The sequence below is a fragment of the Gadus macrocephalus genome, chromosome 16 (assembly GCF_031168955.1).
Source record: "Gadus macrocephalus chromosome 16, ASM3116895v1".
Lineage (NCBI taxonomy): Eukaryota > Metazoa > Chordata > Actinopteri > Gadiformes > Gadidae > Gadus > Gadus macrocephalus.
In genome coordinates this window covers 10,110,619-10,131,506 of record NC_082397.1, presented here as the reverse complement: position 1 = coordinate 10,131,506, position 20,888 = coordinate 10,110,619, and the positions used below count along the sequence as shown (strand labels likewise).

The 20,888-nt window shown below is 42.3% G+C and overlaps 4 protein-coding genes across 4 annotated transcripts; all 4 read left to right on the top strand.

Annotated features, from left to right (window-relative positions):
- Window positions 1-1,032: 1,032 nt before the first annotated feature.
- On the top strand, window positions 1,033-4,751 carry LOC132475210 (extracellular calcium-sensing receptor-like). The gene is made up of 11 exons (XM_060076215.1): window positions 1,033-1,188; window positions 1,334-1,425; window positions 1,557-1,736; window positions 1,851-2,039; window positions 2,141-2,393; window positions 2,448-2,662; window positions 2,830-3,039; window positions 3,132-3,255; window positions 3,351-3,544; window positions 3,697-3,978; window positions 4,062-4,751. Exons 1-11 carry the CDS (start codon window positions 1,044-1,046, stop codon window positions 4,482-4,484), a joined length of 2,307 nt encoding a protein of 768 aa, XP_059932198.1. The 5' UTR covers window positions 1,033-1,043; the 3' UTR covers window positions 4,485-4,751.
- Window positions 4,752-5,546: 795 nt separating this feature from the next.
- Window positions 5,547-10,036, top strand: LOC132475181 (extracellular calcium-sensing receptor-like). Its single transcript, XM_060076187.1, has 12 exons — window positions 5,547-5,942; window positions 6,114-6,289; window positions 6,443-6,534; window positions 6,676-6,855; window positions 6,972-7,160; window positions 7,267-7,478; window positions 7,599-7,794; window positions 7,966-8,175; window positions 8,267-8,390; window positions 8,532-8,725; window positions 8,878-9,159; window positions 9,244-10,036. Exons 1-12 carry the CDS (start codon window positions 5,650-5,652, stop codon window positions 9,664-9,666), a joined length of 2,571 nt encoding a protein of 856 aa, XP_059932170.1. The 5' UTR covers window positions 5,547-5,649; the 3' UTR covers window positions 9,667-10,036.
- Window positions 10,037-10,872: 836 nt separating this feature from the next.
- Window positions 10,873-14,783, top strand: LOC132475253 (extracellular calcium-sensing receptor-like). The gene is made up of 11 exons (XM_060076285.1): window positions 10,873-11,165; window positions 11,343-11,525; window positions 11,652-11,763; window positions 11,895-12,074; window positions 12,189-12,377; window positions 12,498-13,025; window positions 13,193-13,402; window positions 13,495-13,618; window positions 13,714-13,907; window positions 13,996-14,277; window positions 14,361-14,783. The coding sequence occupies exons 1-11, from the start codon at window positions 10,873-10,875 to the stop codon at window positions 14,781-14,783; spliced, it is 2,718 nt and encodes a 905-aa protein (XP_059932268.1).
- A 757-nt stretch (window positions 14,784-15,540) lies between these two features.
- On the top strand, window positions 15,541-20,823 carry LOC132475180 (extracellular calcium-sensing receptor-like). Its single transcript, XM_060076186.1, has 11 exons — window positions 15,541-16,239; window positions 16,417-16,655; window positions 16,742-16,833; window positions 16,939-17,118; window positions 17,240-17,428; window positions 17,538-18,068; window positions 18,204-18,413; window positions 18,503-18,626; window positions 18,770-18,963; window positions 19,058-19,339; window positions 19,423-20,823. Exons 1-11 carry the CDS (start codon window positions 15,947-15,949, stop codon window positions 19,843-19,845), a joined length of 2,757 nt encoding a protein of 918 aa, XP_059932169.1. The 5' UTR covers window positions 15,541-15,946; the 3' UTR covers window positions 19,846-20,823.
- Window positions 20,824-20,888: the final 65 nt, after the last annotated feature.

Sequence of the window (20,888 nt, the reverse complement as noted above, 5' to 3'; positions counted from 1 at the left end):
TGTCAAAACAGTTTTCTGTGCAAGGATATTTTCACAATTGATTCCTTTTCTTACACACCAAGTTTGGCACCTGCTAATCAGTGACCTAATTGTTGTTTCTAAAGAGGAGTGGCTTTACGTGTATGTGAAGATGACATCTTGTTTTAGAAGCTTCCAGACGTTACCACATTAATAAAAGCCAGCTCGGCAGTTAGAATTTGCACAGACATGCGGTACGTTACAATCGATACCATTGCCCCGCAATTTGAAAATACAGCATGAGAATAAGTCTTAAATTATTTATTTTTGCAGTTTTAGGATTAAATGCCGGATCTATTTATGCTCTTTAAAAAATTTAAATTTTCTTTTGCCAATTTTGAATTGAGAAGGACTAATTAATTTGCTATATTTACCTACTTTCATATTTTCAATGTGTCCATAGCTGTAGCTTTAGACATCAATTCAAACTAATCTGTTTATTTCCTCAGAAGGATCTGCATCTTCTGCATGTCATTTGTCAGTTTCAATAATTTTTTAATGCATAATTTGACATTGAGTCTCCAGTCTCAATAGTGCTCCTTGATGTTATCGGCCTCCGGTCCGCCCATGACTTGGGTGTCTCTGCTACTGACAGAGTGGTCCTCCAGGGCTCCCTCCCTGCTGCTTGTTGTGATGGTGAGCAGGGATGTGGGGCTCAGGCTGGGTCTGGAGGGGGTGCAGACCTCCATGTGCTCTCGCTGGGGCTCCAGAATGGAAGAGTTCAACCAAGGTCAGGATGGAGATGTTGTCATCGGTGGGCTCTTTAACCTTCATTACCAACCGCCGGTTATAGACCAGGAGTTCATTAAGCCTCCGTTCTACAATCCATGCACTGGGTAAAGGCACCCATCTCAAATGATTTCTTAATATGTTGAAACATTCATCAATCTGATGCGTTTGATGATCTGACAATGATAATTAATGTATATACTTCTGAACAGTGTGTGGTTGAGATAATTGCTGGTGGTGAGCCTCCTTCCTGTGGTATTAGGTTGCAAGTGGAGACACTGAAGGCTGCCTATGCCATGGAGTTTGCAGTGGAAGAAATCAACAGAAACCCCCTCATTCTGCCTGGTGTGAAGCTCAACTACAGAATCCTTGACGACTGTAGCCTACACCCCTGGGTGCTGCATGGAGCATTCTCACTGGTTGGGGGAGAGACGGAGAGTTGTGAGTCTACAGCCATCCTGCCACAATCACATGTATCTGGAACATCTTCAGCAATGAGAGGTAAACTGATTAGTATGATGAGGTCTCCTCGTCATGTATTGTTGAATGATTTTCTAATGTAATTAATCAGTGTTACTTTCATTAGGGGGCTCGTCTGTACCGCTGATCATTGGTGGGGCTTCTTCTACCACAGCCATAATACTGTCTAGGACACTGGCCTCTCTCTCTGTTCCGGTAGTGAGTTTCACCTTCAATGATATTGGAAGAACATTGAATTATATTTCTTAAGATTGAGTTTGATTATGACAATTTACTTCAACAATTGATTCAAGTCTATGCTATTTACATTTTATGTTTCCCCCATTAAGATTAGCTACCTTGCTAGCTGTCCCTGTCTTAGCGACAGACATCGGTTTCCTAACTTCTTCAGGACCATTCCCAGTGACGTCTACCAGGCTAAGACCATGGCCCGACTTGCGTTACTCTTCAACTGGACTTGGATTGGAGCAGTCATTGAAAACAATGACTATGGTCGTCTGGCAATTCAGGTTGTTACTTTTATCATTACTTCTTATCAAATGTTTTATTTATAGCAATGTTAGAGAAAGCTTTGGAAAGACTCCTTCATAATTTACTATATTTAGTTATTTTGCTATTTTCAGGCATTTCAGGAGGAGATTAAGGGATCAGGAGTGTGTTTGGCATTTCTAGAAGCTGTTAGCAGGGAGACTATTGAGGAAGATGCAAAACGGGCAGCGACAACTGTTCAGCATTCCACTGCAAGAGTGATACTGATCTTTTGCTGGTACACAGACGTGAGGGAGTTGTTTCTACAACTGGCCAAGAGAAATGTGAGAGGCTATTAGGAAATATCCAAATACATTTCTTAACGTGAAAACCAATGCTTCATAATGTTCTGTTTGTTGAATGACGTTCTCTTCTCTCTTCGTAGGTGACTGATAGGCAGTTCCTAGCCAGTGAGGCTTGGAGTACCAGCAGCGATCTTTTACAAAATGTTGCCATTTTGAACGTGGCAAGTGGTGTGTTTGGTGTTGCAATTCGAAGTGCAAGGATACCAGGATTTAAAAGTTTCCTCCAGGGCTTAAAACCCTCAAATCGCCCTGGCGATTTACACCTGCGGGAATTCTGGGAAAAGGAGTTTGAATGTAGCCTTTCAACGACACTGTTGAAGTCCATGTCTGATGGTTTAACTACAAATATCTCGACTGCTTCTCATGCCACCATGTCTCCACTGTCAGCTACTCTTTCATTGTGCACTGGGAGGGAGACACTTGAGGGCGTACAGAATATTTTTACTGACACTGCCCAATTAAGGGTCGCGTATAACACCTACCTGGCTGTGTATGCTGCAGCCCACGCTCTTCACAGCTTTCTCTCATGCCCAGATAAAGACCGTTCCCCAAGAGACAACAGCTCCACCTGTAGCTCACCTTATAACATCACACATAAAGAGGTATAATAAACTCCACACCAAGCATGATTTTCACAGGGTGGGGATTTATAATAGCATGGTTTATGCTTTGAATGTCAGACATATTGGTTTCACATAATATTTAAAGAAATCTCATCAAGGTTTTAGTAGACTAGTTTATCCTACTGATTACCATACGTTGTTCTTAGTTGTTAGAGCACCTGAACAACGTGAATTTCACTACTCCGAACGGGGAGGAATTCTTCTTCCAAGGAGCCGACATCCCAGCTGCTTATGACCTGGTCAACTGGAAGACCTCCCCTGATGGGTCACTGAAACTAGTTCTGATTGGTCGAGTGGATGGCCTGGAATTACACTTGAACAAAACATCTATTCAGTGGACGACAGGCTCCAGTCAGGTAATCAAAGAGTCATCCACCTTAAACAGGTTAATAATACAATATCAATCAAATATTTATACCTTACTAATTGTGTTTATTACATTTTTTAGGTGCCTATTTCTGTATGCAGTGAGAGCTGCCCCCCAGGAACCCGAAGAGCCAATAGGAAAGGAGAGCCTGTCTGCTGCTTTGACTGTATCCCCTGTACTGATGGAGAGGTCAGCAATGAGACTGGTGAGGGACAAAAACACTTCAACTGGTGTGTTTTCAGGAAAATCAGGAGGCTCTCTTCCCATTTCTTTGTTGCCTTCCCTGTATTACCCTCTCAGGTTCCCATCAGTGCAGGCGATGTCCTGTTGAGTTCTGGTCCAACATGGGGAACACGGCCTGTATTCCACGCAAAGTGGACTTCCTGTCTTTTAATGAGACGATGGGAATCGTCCTGACAACTGGAGCTGTGTCTGGGGTTGTGGTCACTACAGCTGTTTTTGTCATCTTCTTGTGCTACCATAACACTCCTGTGGTGAGGGCTCAGTGCATAATCAATGTTTTATCTTCAAACAATAAGTTGGTCATCTTAACCATGTTGTCTCTCATATTTCACCTCTATGTTTTACCTCGGATTAATCATTTTAATTCAGGTTAACTGTGTTGTCACTCATATTCCACCTCCAGGTGCGAGCAAATAACTCAGAGCTGAGCTTCCTGCTCCTCCTGTCACTCAAGCTCTGCTTCCTGTGTGCGCTGGTGTTCATTGGTCGTCCCTCCGTGTGGTCCTGCCGCTTACAGCAGGCAGCTTTCGGGATCAGCTTTGTCCTCTGCGTCTCCTGCCTTCAGGTGAAGACCATAGTGGTCCTGGCCGCTTTCCGCTCAGCTCGGCCAGGAGCTGGAGGCCTGATGAAGTGGTTTGGTCCGGGCCAGCAGAGAGGCAGCGTCTGTTTCTTCACCAGCATACAGGTGAGCATTATTTAAAACATTAGCCATCATAATCGTTTACAGTGTCTGAGATATAGTGAGGTGTATGTGTTTTTTTAAACTAGGTGATCATCTGTACCATATGGCTGTCCCTCAGCCCTCCGATCCCTCATCGTGACCTTGGTTTCCAGGGGTCAAAGGTTAACCTAGAGTGTGCCATGAGTTCAGTGGTGGGCTTTGCCGTTGTCTTAGGCTACATAGGCTTCCTAGCCTGCCTCTGTCTCCTCCTTGCTTTCCTGGCTAGGAAACTACCTGATAACTTCAATGAGGCCAAGTTCATCACCTTCAGCATGCTGATCTTCTGTGCTGTCTGGGTGGCCTTTGTCCCAGCCTACATCAGCTCTCCCGGGAAGTACTCAGTGGCTGTGGAGATCTTTGCCATCCTGGCTTCTAGTTATGGCCTGCTGCTGTGCATTTTTGCTCCAAAGTGCTTCATCATCCTCCTGAGGCCTGAGAGGAACACCAAGAAACAGCTGATGGGAAGATAGGAAAATGTGCACATACACAAGGGTAGGCAGCAAATGATTCTTAATTTCATGGATTTCAAGGGGCACAAAAAGTAGCAAAATGTTGAATAATTAGCAAATATCTATGTTCATTTTTGTAATGCATTATTTAATACCTTGTCAAATGTATTGCATCTTTATTGTTTTAATAATAATGTTTAGATTTCTTACGTCCTATTATCGCCATTATTAGTTTCTTAAGATGAAGAAGTTGCACAACCACATGTAACATTTATTAAGATATCTTTATCCGTCAACAGAAATCGACATTTGTTCGTAAATGTAATTCATTAAAATGTCATGATCTAACCAGGACATTTTCTATTGACATATCAAATGTAATGATAACATAATAAAAATGTAAACATCAAGAAAATTAACTTTGAGCTTTATGTATAGACTTGGTTCAACAAAATAGTTAATGTTGCTGTTCTTTCAACTCTTCTATTAAAGGATTTTATGTTTTAGAAGTTGTTCTCTCAAGTTATTGAGTGCCCAATATTTTGCACTACTTACATAATTGATTAAAAGTTATACAATTTAAAACATTGGTCCAACATTGTTCTGTGCAGTGTTATGATGGTTATAATGTATTCCTTTTCTTACACACCAAGTTTGTCACCTGCTAATGGCTCGGTTACAGAATGTTTTTTCTAAAGAGGAGTGGCTTTACATGTATGGGAATATGTCATCTTGTTTACGAAGCTGCCAGGCGTTACCACATTTATAAAACCCAGCTCGGCAGTCAGAATTTGCACAGACTTGCGGTATGTTATAATAGCCGCCATTGCCTTATTTTTTATAATACAGCATTAGAATAACACTTAAATTGTATTTTTTTTCCTTTCAGGTTTCCATGTGGGGTCTTTTTTATCTCCTTTTCAAAGTTTAGCATTTTTGGGTGAAAAGGTACTTGCCACTTCTGAATTGAGAGAGACTAATTTATTTAGCATATTTACATGCTTTCTTGTTTTCTATAATTCTACAGCTGTAGATTTGGACATCAATTCAAACTTAATCTGCTTTTATTTTTGCAGGAAGAAATACTTCTGCTGCATTTTATTTGTCATTCTTTAAATTGTGCTATTCAGTTACAATAATGGTTTACATAATTTGACACTGAGTGTCGCGTCAGTAGTGCTCCTCGATGTTATCGGCCTCCGGTCCGCCCATGTCTTGGGTGTCTCTTCTCCTGACTGCGTGGTCCTCCAGGGCTCCCTCCCTGCTGCTTGTTGTGATGGTGAGCTGGGATGTGGGGCTCAGGGTGGGTCTGGAGGGGGTGCAGACCTCCATGTGCTCTCGCTGGGGCTCCAGAGTGGAGGAGTTCAACCAGGGTCAGGGTGGAGACGTTGTCATCGGTGGGCTCTTTAACTTCCATTCCCAACCGCAAGTTATCAACCAGGCTTTCATTAAGCCTCCCTTCTACAATCCATGCACTGGGTAAAGGCACTCGTCACAAATGATTTGTTAATCTGTTTAAACAATCATCAATCTGATGCAATTGATGATCTGTATGTTCTTCTTTAAATACTGAAAGATGAATGTATATACATCCGATTAATGCATGGTTGATATTATTGCTGGTGGTGAGCCTCCTCCCTGTCATATTAGGTTGGAAGCAGTGATCTTGAAGGCTGCCTATGCCATGGAGTTTGCAGTGGAAGAAATCAACCGAAACCCCCTAATTCTTCCTGGTGTGAAGTTGAACTACCGAATCTTCGACGACTGTAGCCTACACCCCTGGGTGCTGCATGGAGCATTCTCACTGGTTGGGGGAGAGACAGAGAGTTGTGACTCCACAGCCATCCTGCCACAATCACATGTATCTGGACCATCTTCAGCTATGAGAGGTACAATAACAGATTGATATGATGAGGTCCCCTCCTCATGTATTGTTGATTGATATTCTGCCGGTACTTTATATGCATTACTTTCATCAGGGGGCCAGTCTGTACCACTGATCATCGGTGGGGCTTCTTCTACCACAGCTATAATACTGTCTAGGACACTGGCCTCTCTCTCTGTTCCAATAGTGAGTTTCACCATGAATAATATCGGAGGAACATTACATTTTCTATTTCGTAATCTTTAGCTTGAATTTGACACATTTTACTTCAACAGTTGATTAATATATAAAGTCTTTGCTATTTACATTTCATCTTTCCCGTTTTAGATTAGCCCCCTTGCTAGCTGTCCCTGTCTTAGCGACAGACATCGGTTTCCAAACTTCTTCAGGACCATTCCCAGCGACGTCTACCAGGCTAAGACAATGGCCCGACTTGCAATACTCTTCCACTGGACTTGGATTGGAGCAGTCATTGCAAACAATGATTATGGTCGTCTGGCAATTCAGGTTATTACGTTCAGATAACATGTCTTGTATGTAGCGATAAAAGAGAAAGCTTTGATAAGAATCTTCATTCATTTGGTAAGATCTTTTAAAATATTTACTCCTCTTGCTATTTTCAGGCATTTCAGGAGGAGATTGAGGGATCAGGAGTGTGTTTGGCCTTTTCAGAATATCTTAACAGGGAGACTTTTGAAGAAGATGCAAGACGTGCAGCCACGACTATCCAGCATTCCACTGTTAGAGTTATACTGATCTTTACCTGGTATACAAATGTGAGGGAGTTGTTTCTACAACTGACCAAGAGAAATGTGAGAGGCTGTTATGAAATATCCAAATAAATGTGCTGGACTGATGAGAAAATAAATGCTTTATAATTTTCTGTTTGTTGAATGACGTTCTCTTTTCTCTTCGTAGGTGACTGATAGACAGTTCCTAGCCAGTGAGGCTTGGAGTACTAGCAGCGATCTTTTACAAGATGTTGCCATTTTGAACGTGGCAACTGGTGTGTTAGGTGTTGCTATTCGAAGTGCAAGAATTCCTGGATTTAAAAGTTTTCTCCAGGGCCTAAAACCCTCAAATCGTCCAGGCGATTTATTTCTACGGGAATTTTGGGAAAAGGAGTTTGGATGTAGCCTTCCAACAACACCGTCAAAACCTCAGTCCATGTCTGACAGTTCAACTAAAAATATCTCAACTTCTTCATATGCCACCAGGTCTCCGTTGTCAGCCATCCTATCACTGTGCACTGGGAGAGAGACACTTCAGGGCGTACAGAATATTTTTACTGACACTGCCCACTTAAGGGCCGCGTATAACACCTACCTGGCTGTGTATGCTGCAGCCCACGCTCTGCACAGCCTTCTCTCGTGCCCAGATAAAGACAGTTCCCCAAGCGGCAACAGCTCTACCTGTAGCTCACCTTATAACATTACACAGAAAGAGGTATAATTAACTTCACACCAAGCATGAATGTCATAGTGTGGGGCCTTAAAATCAAAATGATGAGACTGTCACATTTTGGCAAATTTGTTTCACATACTATTTGAAGAAATAGGTCTCATTAAGGTTTTATTAAACTAGTTTATGCTACTGATTACCATTCGTTGTTCTTAGTTGTTAGAGCACCTGAACAAAGTGAACTTCACTACTCCAAACGGGGAGGAGTTCTTCTTCCAAGGAGCCGACATCCCAGCTGCTTATGACCTGGTCAACTGGAAGACCTCCCCTGATGGGTCACTGAAACTAGTTCTGATTGGTCGAGTGGATGGCTTGGAATTACACTTGAACAAAACATCTATTCAGTGGACTACAGGAACCAGTCAGGTAGTCAAAGTGACAGCCATCCTAAATAGGATAATAAAACAATAACATTCCTATTCTTAAACCTTTCTAATTAAGTTATTTAATTGTTTAGGTGCCTATTTCTGTATGCAGTGAGAGCTGCCCCGCAGGAACCCGAAGAGCTAATAAGAAAGGAGAGCCTGTCTGCTGCTTTGACTGTGTCCCCTGTACTGATGGAGAGGTCAGCAATGAAACTGGTAAGGGACAAAAACACTTAAATCGGTGTGTTTCAGGAAACTAATTCTACTGCTACTGCACAATAGTGTAGGTTAATGTCTTTAGACACAGTTAAACTCCCTTCCCATTTCTTAGTTGCCTTCCCTGTATTACCCTCTCAGGTTCCCATCAGTGCAGGCGATGTCCTGTTGAGTTCTGGTCCAACACGGGGAACACGGCCTGTATTCCACGCAAAGTGGACTTCCTGTCTTTTAATGAGACGATGGGAATCGTCCTGACAACTGGAGCTGTGTCTGGGGTTGTGGTCACTACAGCTGTTTTTGTCATCTTTTTGTGCTACCATAACACTCCTGTGGTGAGGGCTCCGTGCATAATCAATGTTTAACCTTGAAACAATAAGTTAGTCATGCTAACCATGTTGTCTCTCATATTCCACCTCCATGTTTTACCTTGCAACAATCTGTTTAATAAAGGTTAAACGTGTTGGCGCCCATATTCCACCTCCAGGTGCGTGCAAATAACTCAGAGCTGAGCTTCCTGCTCCTCCTGTCACTCAAGCTGTGCTTCCTGTGTGCGCTGGTGTTCATTGGTCGTCCCTCCGTGTGGTCCTGCCGCTTACAGCAGGCAGCTTTCGGGATCAGCTTTGTCCTCTGCGTCTCCTGCCTTAAGGTGAAGACCATCGTGGTCCTGGCCGCTTTCCGCTCAGCTCGACCAGGAGCTGGAGGCCTGATGAAGTGGTTTGGTCCGGGCCAGCAGAGAGGCAGTGTCTGTTTCTTCACCAGCATACAGGTGGGCAATATGTACACCATTAATCAGCAAAATAGTTTATTTTGTGTCAGATATATTGAGGTGTATGTGTTTTTTCTAAACTAGGTGATCATCTGTACCATATGGCTGTCCTTCAGCACTCCGATCCCTCATCACAACCTTGGTTTCCAGGGGTCAACGGTTAACCTAGAGTGTGCCATGAATTCAGTGGTGGGCTTTGCAGTTGTCTTAGGCTACATTGGCTTCCTAGCCTGCCTCTGTCTCCTCCTTGCTTTCCTGGCTAGGAAACTACCTGATAACTTCAATGAGGCCAAGTTCATCACCTTCAGCATGCTGATCTTCTGTGCTGTCTGGGTGGCCTTTGTCCCAGCCTACGTCAGCTCTCCAGGGAAGTATTCTGTGGCTGTGGAGATCTTTGCCATCCTGGCTTCTAGTTATGGCCTGCTCCTGTGCATCTTTGCTCCAAAGTGCTTCATCATCCTCCTGAGGCCTGAGAGGAACACCAAGAAACAGCTGATGGGTAGATAGAAAATGTGCACATACACATGGGTGGGCAGCAAATGATTCTTAATTTCATGGATTTCAAGGGACACAAAAAGTAGACTCCAAAGAGCAAAATGTTGAATTATTAGCAAATATCTAAATTCATTTTTGTGATGTATTATTTAGTACCTTGTCAAATGTATTCCATCGTTATTGTTTTAATAATAATGTTTAGATTTCTTATATCCTATCTTTGCTATTATTAGTTTCTTAAGATGTATGACTGTTTCTCAAGCGGGATTCTCCCAACCAAAGTGGCGCAACCAAATGTAACATTTATTAAGATATCTTTAGCTGTGAACAAAAATCTATATTTGTTCGTAAATGAAATTTCATTAAAATGTCATGATCTTACCAGGACATTTTCTATTGACATATCAAATGTAATGATAACATAATAAAAATGTCAGCTTCAAGAAAAGTAACTTTAAGCTTTACGTATCGACTTGGTTCAACACAATAGTTAATGTTGCTGTTCTTTCAACTCTTCTATTAAAGGATATTATGTTTTAGAAGTTGTTCTCTCAAGTTATTGAGTGCCCAATATTTTGCACTTCTTACATGATTGATTAAAAGTTAGAGAATTCAAAAAATTTGTCCAACAGTGTTCTGTGCAGTTTTATGATGTTTATAATGTATTCCTTTTCTTACACACCAAGCTCGTCACCTGCTAATGGCTCGTGACAGAATGTATTTTCTAAAGAGGAGTGGCTTTACATGTATGGGAATATGTCATCTTGTATACGAAGCTTCCAGGCGTTACCACATTTATAAAACCCAGCTCGGCAGTTAGAATTTGCGCAGACTTGCGGCATGTAACAATAGCCGCCATTGCCTTATTTTTTTAATAAAGCATTAGAATAACACTTAAAATGTAATTTTTTGACTTTTAGGTTTAAATGTGGGGTCTTTTTCTATCTCCTTTTTAAAGTTTAGCATTTGTGGGTGAAAAGGTACTGGTCACTTCTGAATTGAAAGAGACAAATTTATTTAGCATATTTACATACTTTCTTATTTTCTAGATTTCTACAGCTGTAGATTTAGACATCAATTCAAACGTATCTATTTTTATAATTTTCAGAAAGATATACTTCTGCTGCATGTTATCTGTCATTCTTTAAATTCTGCAATTCAGTTACAATAATGGTTTACATAATTTGACACTGAGTGTCGCGTCAGTAGTGCTCCTCGATGTTATCGGCCTCCAGTCCGCCCATGTCTTGGGCGTCTCTACTCCTGACTGCGTGGTCCTCCAGGGCTCCCTCCCTGCTGCTTGTTGTGATGGTGAGCAGGGATGTGGGGCTCAGGCTGGGTCTGGAGGGGGTGCAGACCTCCATGTGCTCTCGCTGGGGCTCCAGAGTGGAGGAGTTCAACCAGGGTCAGGATGGAGACGTTGTCATCGGTGGGCTCTTTAACCTTCATTACCAACCGCCAGTTATAGACCAGGAGTTCATTAAGCCTCCGTTCTACAATCCATGCACTGGGTAAAGGCACTCACCTCAAATGATTTGTTAATCTGTTTAAACATTCATCAATCTGATGCATTTGATGATCCGTCTGTTTTTCTTTAAATACTGAATAATTATTGTATATACATATACATCTGAACAGTGCGTGGTTGAGATAATAGCTGGTGGTGAGCCTCCTTCCTGTGGCATTAGGTTGCAAGTGGAGACACTGAAGGCTGCCTATGCCATGGAGTTTGCAGTGGAAGAAATCAACAGAAACCCCCTCATTCTGCCTGGTGTGAAGCTGAACTACAGAATCCTCGACGACTGCGGCCTACACCCCTGGGTGCTGCATGGAGCATTCTCGCTGGTTGGGGGAGAGACGGAGAGTTGTGACTCCACAGCCATCCTGCCACATTCACATGTATCCGGACCATCTTCAGCCATGAGAGGTACAATGACAGATTGGTACGGTGAGGTCTACGCCTCATCTATTGATGATTGATATTCTGCCGGTACTTTGTATGCATTACATTCATCAGGGGGCCCGTCTGTACCACTGATCATCGGTGGGGCTTCTTCTACCACAGCCATTATACTGTCCAGGACACTGGCCTCTCTCTCTGTTCCAGTAGTGAGTTTCACAATCCATAATATAGGAAGAACGTTGAATTATATTTCCTAAGCTTGAGTTCGATTATGCCAATTTACTTCAACAATTGAATCAAGTCTATGCTATTTACATTTTATATTTCACCCATTAAGATTAGCTACCTTGCCAGCTGTCCCTGTCTTAGCGACAGACATCGGTTTCCTAACTTCTTCAGGACCATTCCCAGTGACGTCTACCAGGCTAAGACCATGGCCCGACTTGCAATACTCTTCAACTGGACTTGGATTGGAGCAGTCGTTGCAAACAATGACTATGGTCGTCTGGCAATCCAGGTTGTTATTTTTATCATTACTTTTTAGAAAATGTTTTATTTGTAGCAATGTTAGAGAAAGCTTTGGAAGGAATCCTTGATCTATTAATACATTGAGTTATTTTGCTATTTTCAGACATTTCAGGAGGAGATTAAGGGATCAGGAGTGTGTTTGGCATTTCTAGAAGCTGTTAGCAGGGAGAATATTGAGGAAGATGCAAAACGTGCAGCTACAACTGTTCAGCATTCCACTGCAAGAGTGATACTGATCTTTACCTGGTACACAGATGTGAGGGAGTTGTTTCTACAACTGGCCAAGATAAATGTGAGAGGCTATAATGAAATGTCCAAGTAAATTTGTTTATGTGAAAACCAATGCTTCATGAATTTCTTTTCAAATTTCATTCAAAAGTTTTTTAAATGACGTTCTCTTCTCTCTTCGTAGGTGACTGACAGGCAGTTCCTAGCCAGTGAGGCTTGGAGTACTAGCAGCGATCTTTTACAAAATGTTGCCATTTTGAACGTGGCAAGTGGTGTGTTAGGTGTTGCTATTCGAAGTGCAAGGATACCAGGATTTAAAAGTTTCCTCCAGGACTTAAAACCCTCAAATCGCCCTGGCGATTTTCACCTGCGGGAATTCTGGGAAAAGGAGTTTGAATGTAGCCTTTCAACAACACTATTGAATTCTCAGCCCATGTCTGATGGTTTAACTACAAATAACTTGACTGCTTCTCATGCCACCAAATCTCCACTGTCAGCTACTCTTTCACTGTGCACTGGGAGAGAGACACTTGAGGGCGTACAGAATATTTTTACTGACACTGCCCACTTAAGGGCCGCGTATAATACCTATCTGGCTGTGTATGCTGCAGCCCACGCTCTGCACAGCCTTCTCTCGTGCCCAGATAAAGAGAGTTCTCCAAGAAACAACAGCTCCACCTGTAGCTCACCTTATAACATTACACAGAAAGAGGTACAATAAACTTCACACCAAGCATGATTTTCACAGGGTGGGGATTTATAATAGCATGGTTTATGCTTTGAATGTCGGACACATTGGTTTCACATAATATTTAAAGAAATCTCATAAAGGTTTTATTAAACTATTTTATCCTACTGATGTCCATACACTGTTCTTAGTTGTTAGAGCACCTCAACAAAGTGAACTTCAATACTCCAAACGGGGAAGAGTTCTTCTTCCAAGGAGCCGACATCCCTGCTGCTTATGACCTGGTCAACTGGAAGACCTCCCCTGATGGGTCACTGAAACTAGTTCTGATTGGTCGAGTGGATGGCATGAAATTACACCTGAACAAAACATCTATTCAGTGGACTACAGGCTCCAATCAGGTAGTCAAATTTACAGCCATCTTAAACAGGATAATAATGTAATAAAAATACAATATCTGCACTTGACTCATTGAGTTCATTTAATTGTTTAGGTGCCTATTTCTGTATGCAGTGAGAGCTGCCCCGCAGGAACACGAAGAGCTAATAAGAAAGGAGAGCCTGTCTGCTGCTTTGACTGTATCCCCTGTAGTGATGGAGAGGTCAGCAATGAGACTGGTGAGGGACAAAAACACTTCAATTGGCGTGTTTTCAGGAAAATCAGGAGGCTCTCTTCACATTTCATAGTTGACTTTCGTGTATGACCCTCTCAGGTTCCCATCAGTGCAGGCGATGTCCTGTTGAGTTCTGGTCCAACCCGGGGAACACGGCCTGTATTCCACGCAAAGTTGACTTCCTTTCTTTAAATGAGACGATGGGAATCGTCTTGACAACTGGAGCTGTGTCGGGGGTTGTGGTCACTACAGCTGTTTTTGTCATATTTTTATGCTACCATAACACTCCTGTGGTGAGGGCTCAGTGCATACATCAATGTTTTACCTTCAAACAATAAGTTATTCATGTTAACCATGTTGTCTCTCATATTCCACCTCCAGGTGCGTGCAAATAACTCAGAGCTGAGCTTCCTGCTCCTCCTGTCACTCATGCTCTGCTTCCTTTGTGCGCTGGTGTTCATTGGTCGTCCCTCCGTGTGGTCCTGCCGCTTACAGCAGGCAGCTTTCGGGATCAGCTTTGTCCTCTGTGTCTCCTGCCTTCAGGTGAAGACCATAGTGGTCCTGGCCGCTTTCCGCTCAGCTCAGCCAGGAGCTGGAGGCCTGATGAAGTGGTTTGGTCCGTGCCAGCAGAGAGGCAGTGTCTGTTTCTTCACCAGCATACAGGTGGGCAATATGTACACCATTAATCATCAAAATATTTCATTTTGTGTGAGATATATTGAGGTGTATGTGTTTTTCTAAACTAGGTGATCATCTGTACCATATGGCTGTCCCTTAGCCCTCCGATCCCTCATCGTGACCTTGGTTTCCAGGGGTCAAAGGTTAACCTAGAGTGTGCCATGAGTTCAGTGGTGGGCTTTGCAGTTGTCTTAGGCTACATAGGCTTCCTAGCCTGCCTCTGTCTCCTACTTGCTTTCCTGGCTAGGAAACTACCTGATAACTTCAATGAGGCCAAGTTCATCACCTTCAGCATGCTGATCTTCTGTGCTGTCTGGGTGGCCTTTGTTCCAGCCTACATCAGCTCTCCAGGGAAGTACTCAGTGGCTGTGGAGATCTTTGCCATCCTGGCTTCTAGTTATGGCCTGCTGCTGTGCATCTTTGCTCCAAAGTGCTTCATTATCCTCCTGAGGCCTGAGAGGAACACCAAGAAACAGCTGATGGGCAGATAGAAAAAGGTGCATATTTCACATATGCATATACTCAAGGGAAGGCAGCAAATTAATCCTCATTTCATGGATCTCAAGGGACTCAAAAAGTAGACTCCAAAGCAAAGAATAATTAGCAAACATGTGTATTCATTTTTGTGACCTATTATTTATTATGTAGTCAAATGTATTTCATCTTAATTGTTTCAATAATAGTTGTTCACATTCTTAATTTTAATTCTTATTAACGCTAGTATTAGTTTCTTAAGATGTACCGCTGTTTCTTAAGATGGATGCTCCCAACCAAAATTGTGCAACTACATGTTACATTTATTAAGATATCATTAGCTGTCAACAAAAACCTATTTTTTTTCGCAAATTTCATTCATTATTTACCGACCTATCAATTGTTATTGATGACATGATACAAAATGATGACTTGCAAAAGTTTCTTGCCTAGAAAATTTAGTTTTATGTATTGACATGGTTCAACACAATAGTTAATGCTGCATTTCTTTCAACTCTCATATTAAAGGATATTATGTTTTCAACTTCTTAAAAAATTGCTTTAAAAAATGTATTGATTTTCAAAACATTGTTCCAACAGCGTTCTGTGCATTGTTATGATGTTTATAAGGGATTCATTTTTTCTTACACATAACGTTCGTCACCTGCTAATCACTTGTGACATAATTGTTTTTTCTAAAGAGAGGGGAGTGGCTTTACATGTATGCGAATATATCGTCTTGTTTACAAAGCTTCCAGGCGTTACCACATTTATAAAACCCAGTTCGGCAGTTTGAATTTGCACAGACTTGCTGTATGTTACAATAGATGCCATTGCCTTATTTTTTAATTACAGCATGAGAATAACGCTTAAATTGTCATTTTTTCACTTTTAGGTTTAAATTTAGTGTCATTTTATCTCCTTTTGATATTACTGGATTTTATGGTAAAAAGTATTTGCCACTTCTGAATTGAGAGAGACACATTTATTTAGCATATTTACATACTTTCTTGTTTTCAATGTTTCTACAGCCACAGCTTTAGACGTCAATACAAAATAATATATTTTTTATTCTCAGAAGGTGAAACATCTGCTGCATGTTTTCTATTCTACAATTCAGTTACAATTATGTTTGATGCATAATTTGACATTGAGTCTCCAGTCTCAATAGTGCTCCTTGATGTTTTCGGCTTCCGGTCCGCCCATGTCTTGGGTGTCTCTGCTCCTAACTGCGTGGTCCTCCAAGGCTCCCTCCCTGCTGCTTGTTGTGATGGTGAGCAGGGATGTGGGGCTCAGGGTGGGTCTGGAGGGGGTGCAGACCTCCATGTGCTCTCGCTGGGGCTCTAGAGTGGAGGACTTCAACCAAGGTCAGGATGGAGATGTTGTCATCGGCGGGCTCTTTAACCTTCATTACCAACCGCCGGTTATAGACCAGGAGTTCATTAAGCCTCCGTTCTACAATCCATGCACTGGGTAAAGGCACTCACCTCAAATGATTTGTTAATATGTTTAAACATTCATCAATCTGGTGCATTTGATGATCTGTCTGTTTTTCTTTAAATACTGAATAATTATTGTACATACATATACATCTGAACAGTGCTTGGTTGAGATAATAGCTGGTGGTGAGCCTCCTTCTTGTGGTATTAGGTTGCAAGTGGAGACACTGAAGGCTGCCTATGCTATGGAGTTTGCAGTGGAAGAAATCAACAGAAACCCCCTCATTCTGCCTGGTGTGAAGCTCAACTACAGAATCCTCGACTGCTGTGCAAGACACCCCTGGGTGCTGCATGGAGCATTCTCGCTGGTTGGGGGAGAGATGGAGAGTTGTAACTCCACAGCCATCACGCCACAATCACATGTATCTGGACCATCTTCATCTATGAGAGGTAAACTGATTATTGCGATGAGGTCTCCTCCTCATGTATTGTTGAATGATTTTCTGTCTGTACTTTATATGCATTACTTTCATAAGGGGGCCCATCTGTACCGCTGATCATCGGTGGGGCTTCTTCTACCACAGCTATAATACTGTCTAGGACACTGGCCTCTCTCTCTGTTCCAGTAGTGAGTTTCATCATCAGTAATATGGAAAGAGTCCCATTCCTTGTCTATTTCGAAATGTTGCTTAAAAGTTGATAATGAAGAACTGTGATGTTTTATTTCTCTTAGATTAGCTACCTTGCTAGCTGTCCCTGTCTTAGTGACAGACATCGGTTTCCTAACTTCTTCAGGACCATTCCCAGTGACGTCTACCAGGCTAAGACCATGGCCCGACTTGCAATACTCTTCAACTGGACATGGATTGGAGCAGTCTTTGCAGACAATGATTACGGCCGACTGGCAATTCAGGTCAATATAATTGATGAATTATTTGTATTTAAGATATAATCTGAGGTGCACCTTTTTCCATTTGTTTTTATTTTTGTTATATTTTAAGGTAATTTTTTATATTTTCTTTGCTATTTTTCAGACATTTCAGGAGGAGATTGAGGGATCAGGGGTTTGTTTGGCTTTTTCAGAAGCTGTTAGCAGGGAGACTATTGAGGAAGATGCAAAACGTGCAGCTACCACTGTTCAGCATTCCACTGCAAGAGTGATACTGATCTTTTGCTGGTTTACAGACGTGGGGGAGTTGTTTCTTGAACTGGCCAAGCGAAATGTGAGAGGCTTTTATGAAATACCCACAAACATGTGATGGACTAATATGTGTGGATGTTAAATTCCTTTGGTTTTCTGTTTAGTTTATTTTTCATCTTCTCTCTTCGTAGGTGACTGATAGACAGTTCCTAGCCAGTGAGGCTTGGAGTACTAGCAGCGATCTTTTGCAAGATGTTGCCATTTTGAACGTGGCAAGTGGTGTGTTAGGTGTTGCTATACGAAGTGCAAGAATAGCAGGATTTAAAAGTTTTCTCCAGCACTTAAAGCCCTCTGATCGTCCTGGTGACCTGCTTTTGAGAGAATTCTGGGAAAAGGAGTTTGGATGTAGACTTTCAACGACACCATCTCATCCTCAGTCCATGTCTGAGAGTTCAACTACAGCAAGTATCTCTGGCCCATCTTCTGGCAACAGGTCTCCACTGACAGCTCCCCTACCACTGTGCAGTGGGAGCGAGACTCTCGAAGGGTTAGAGAATGTTTTTACTGACACTGCCCATTTAAGGGCCACGTATAACGCCTACCTGGCTGTGTATGCTGCAGCCCACGCTCTCCATAAACATCTCACGTGCCCGGATGAGGACAGTCCTCCAAGAGACAACGGCTCCACCTGTAGCTCACCTTTTAACATTAAGCGAAAAGAGGTGCAATTATGAATGTGCTTTATAGGTTATAGTTCTTGTGATTACTCAGGATAGGTTGGTGTCATGGACTTTTAAGAATAAAAGGTATTTTTCACTAAAAAAACGTTTTGACTATTATCCATTTGTTGTTCTTAGTTGTTAGAGCACCTGAACAGGGTGAACTTCACTACTCCAAACGGGGAGGAGTTCTTCTTCCAAGGAGCCGACATCCCAGCTGCTTATGACCTGGTCAACTGGAAGACCTCCCCTGATGGGTCACTGAAACTAGTTCTGATTGGTCGAGTGGATGGCCTGGAATTACACTTGAACAAAACATCTATTCAGTGGACGACAGGCTCCAATCAGGTAGTCAAAGTAACTGTCATCAATAGGATAATATTAAAATAACAATCCAATATTTACACCTGACTCATTGAGTTTATTTAATTGTTTAGGTGCCTATTTCTGTATGCAGTGAGAGCTGCCCCCCAGGAACCCGAAGAGCCAATAGGAAAGGGGAGCCTGTCTGCTGCTTTGACTGTATCCCCTGTACTGATGGAGAGGTCAGCAATGAGACTGGTAAGGGGAGTAAAAACAGATTTAATTGTTTCAGATAACCCAAAAAATGCAATGTTACTGAAGAGTTCTAACTGTCCACATGATAAATGTATCTGTATTTGTCTCATCCTATTTCTATTGTCTTTCCTGTATGATCTTCTCAGGTTCCCATCAGTGCAGGCGATGTCCTGTTGAGTTCTGGTCCAACCCGGGGAACACGGCCTGTATTCCATGCAAAGTGGACTTCCTGTCTTTTAATGAGACAATGGGAATCATCCTGACAGCTGCAGCTGTGTCCGGGGCTGCAGTAACGACAGCTGTGTTTGCGGTTTTCCTACGCTTTCGAAACACTCCGGTGGTGAGAGCTTTGCGTAAGATCTAATCAAAAATCAAACAAACATCCTATACCTCTGTTTTATATCGTTCATCTCTGTCCCACAATTAATCTCCAGGTGCGTGCAAATAACTCGGAACTGAGCTTCCTGCTCCTCCTGTCACTCAAGCTCTGCTTCCTGTGTGCGCTGGTGTTCATTGGTCGTCCCTCCGTGTGGTCCTGCCGCTTACAGCAGGCAGCTTTTGGGATCAGCTTCGTCCTCTGCGTCTCCTGCCTTCAGGTGAAGACCATAGTGGTCCTGGCCGCTTTCCGCTCAGCTCGGCCAGGAGCTGGAAGCCTGATGAAGTGGTTTGGTCCGGGCCAGCAGAGAGGCAGTGTCTGTTTCTTCACCAGCATACAGGTGGGCAATATGTACACCATTAATCATCAAAATAGTATACTTTGTGTGAGATATATTAAGGTGCATGTGTTTTTTTTAACTAGGTGATCATCTGTACCATATGGCTATCCCTCAGCCCTCCTGTGCCTTATCGTGACCTTGGTTTCCAGGGGTCAAAGGTTAACCTAGAGTGTTCCATGAGTTCAGTGGTGGGCTTTGCAGTTGTCTTAGGCTACATAGGCTTCCTAGCCTGCCTCTGTCTCCTCCTTGCTTTCCTGGCTAGGAAACTACCTGATAACTTCAATGAGGCCAAGTTCATCACCTTCAGCATGCTGATCTTCTGTGCTGTCTGGGTGGCCTTTGTCCCAGCCTACATCAGCTCTCCAGGGAAGTACTCAGTGGCTGTGGAGATCTTTGCCATCCTGGCTTCTAGTTATGGCCTGCTGCTGTGCATCTTTGTTCCAAAGTGCTTCATCATCCTTCTGAGGCCTGAAAGGAACACAAAGAAACAGCTGATGGGCAGATAGGAAAGTTTAGGTTTGACTCTCCAAAAGCAATGACTAAAATATTTTACAAATATCATCTTTAATTCATGTGCTGTTTATCTATTTCTCTCATTTTGCCCTGAACTCAACTGTAAAAAACAATCCATCTTTACTGCTTAAATACAAAAAATATACACATTCTTAGTCACATCCATGAGACTTTTGAATGGTTGAACCACTCTTTGAACTGTATCCTCTCGTTTTAATACCTGGAATCTTTTTGAACTGTATCCTCTCGTTTTAATGCCTGGAATCTTTTTGCATTATTTATTTATTTCTTCTCCACTATGGAGGTAATACTATTCATTCATTAGCCATAGGCAAGGATTTTTTTGCGGGGCTGATGGTGTGTGTGCGCGCGTGTGCGTGTTTTTGTTTATTGTATGTACTGTTGGGTATGGACACACCCTGCTGCTCCTCCACATCTGAAGTTCCTAACGAAAAAATAAAGTTATTTGAATTTAATTGAATTAGTTCAGTTAACTAAATTATTGAGAATGCTTACCACCAAAATGATGTGCTCACATGTAAAATTGCTTGCTTGATCATTTCTGACAAAAATACTATTACTATCTTTATAAAATAATGTAATGTACATATTGCATAGTGAACAGTATAGAATAAAGACTTTTTAAGAATGATGCATTCCGTTATCGAATAAATTCAAATAATAACGGGTATGTGTGTGGGTGGTTGGTTCAACCGGCTCAGTCAGACTCTTTCGACTTTCTATATTATCTTGAGTTTTTCCTTTACATATGATGTGATCATCGTACTATATTGCTTTAGAGAGTCCAAAACAACCTTCTAGAGACAATGTTGCTTTTCATACAGGATAGAAGTCATTGGACCTCGCCATCGAAAGCCAAGCCATCCAGATTCATGAATGAGAAGGCCATGTGTTTCACATGCCACTCCTCTTTGAGATGGCCCTGGCCAGGGTAACTACAATCAGGGAACATCTGGGGCCGTATTCACAAAGCATTTTATCTTACCGCTAGGAGTGCTCCTAACTCGCGCTAAAA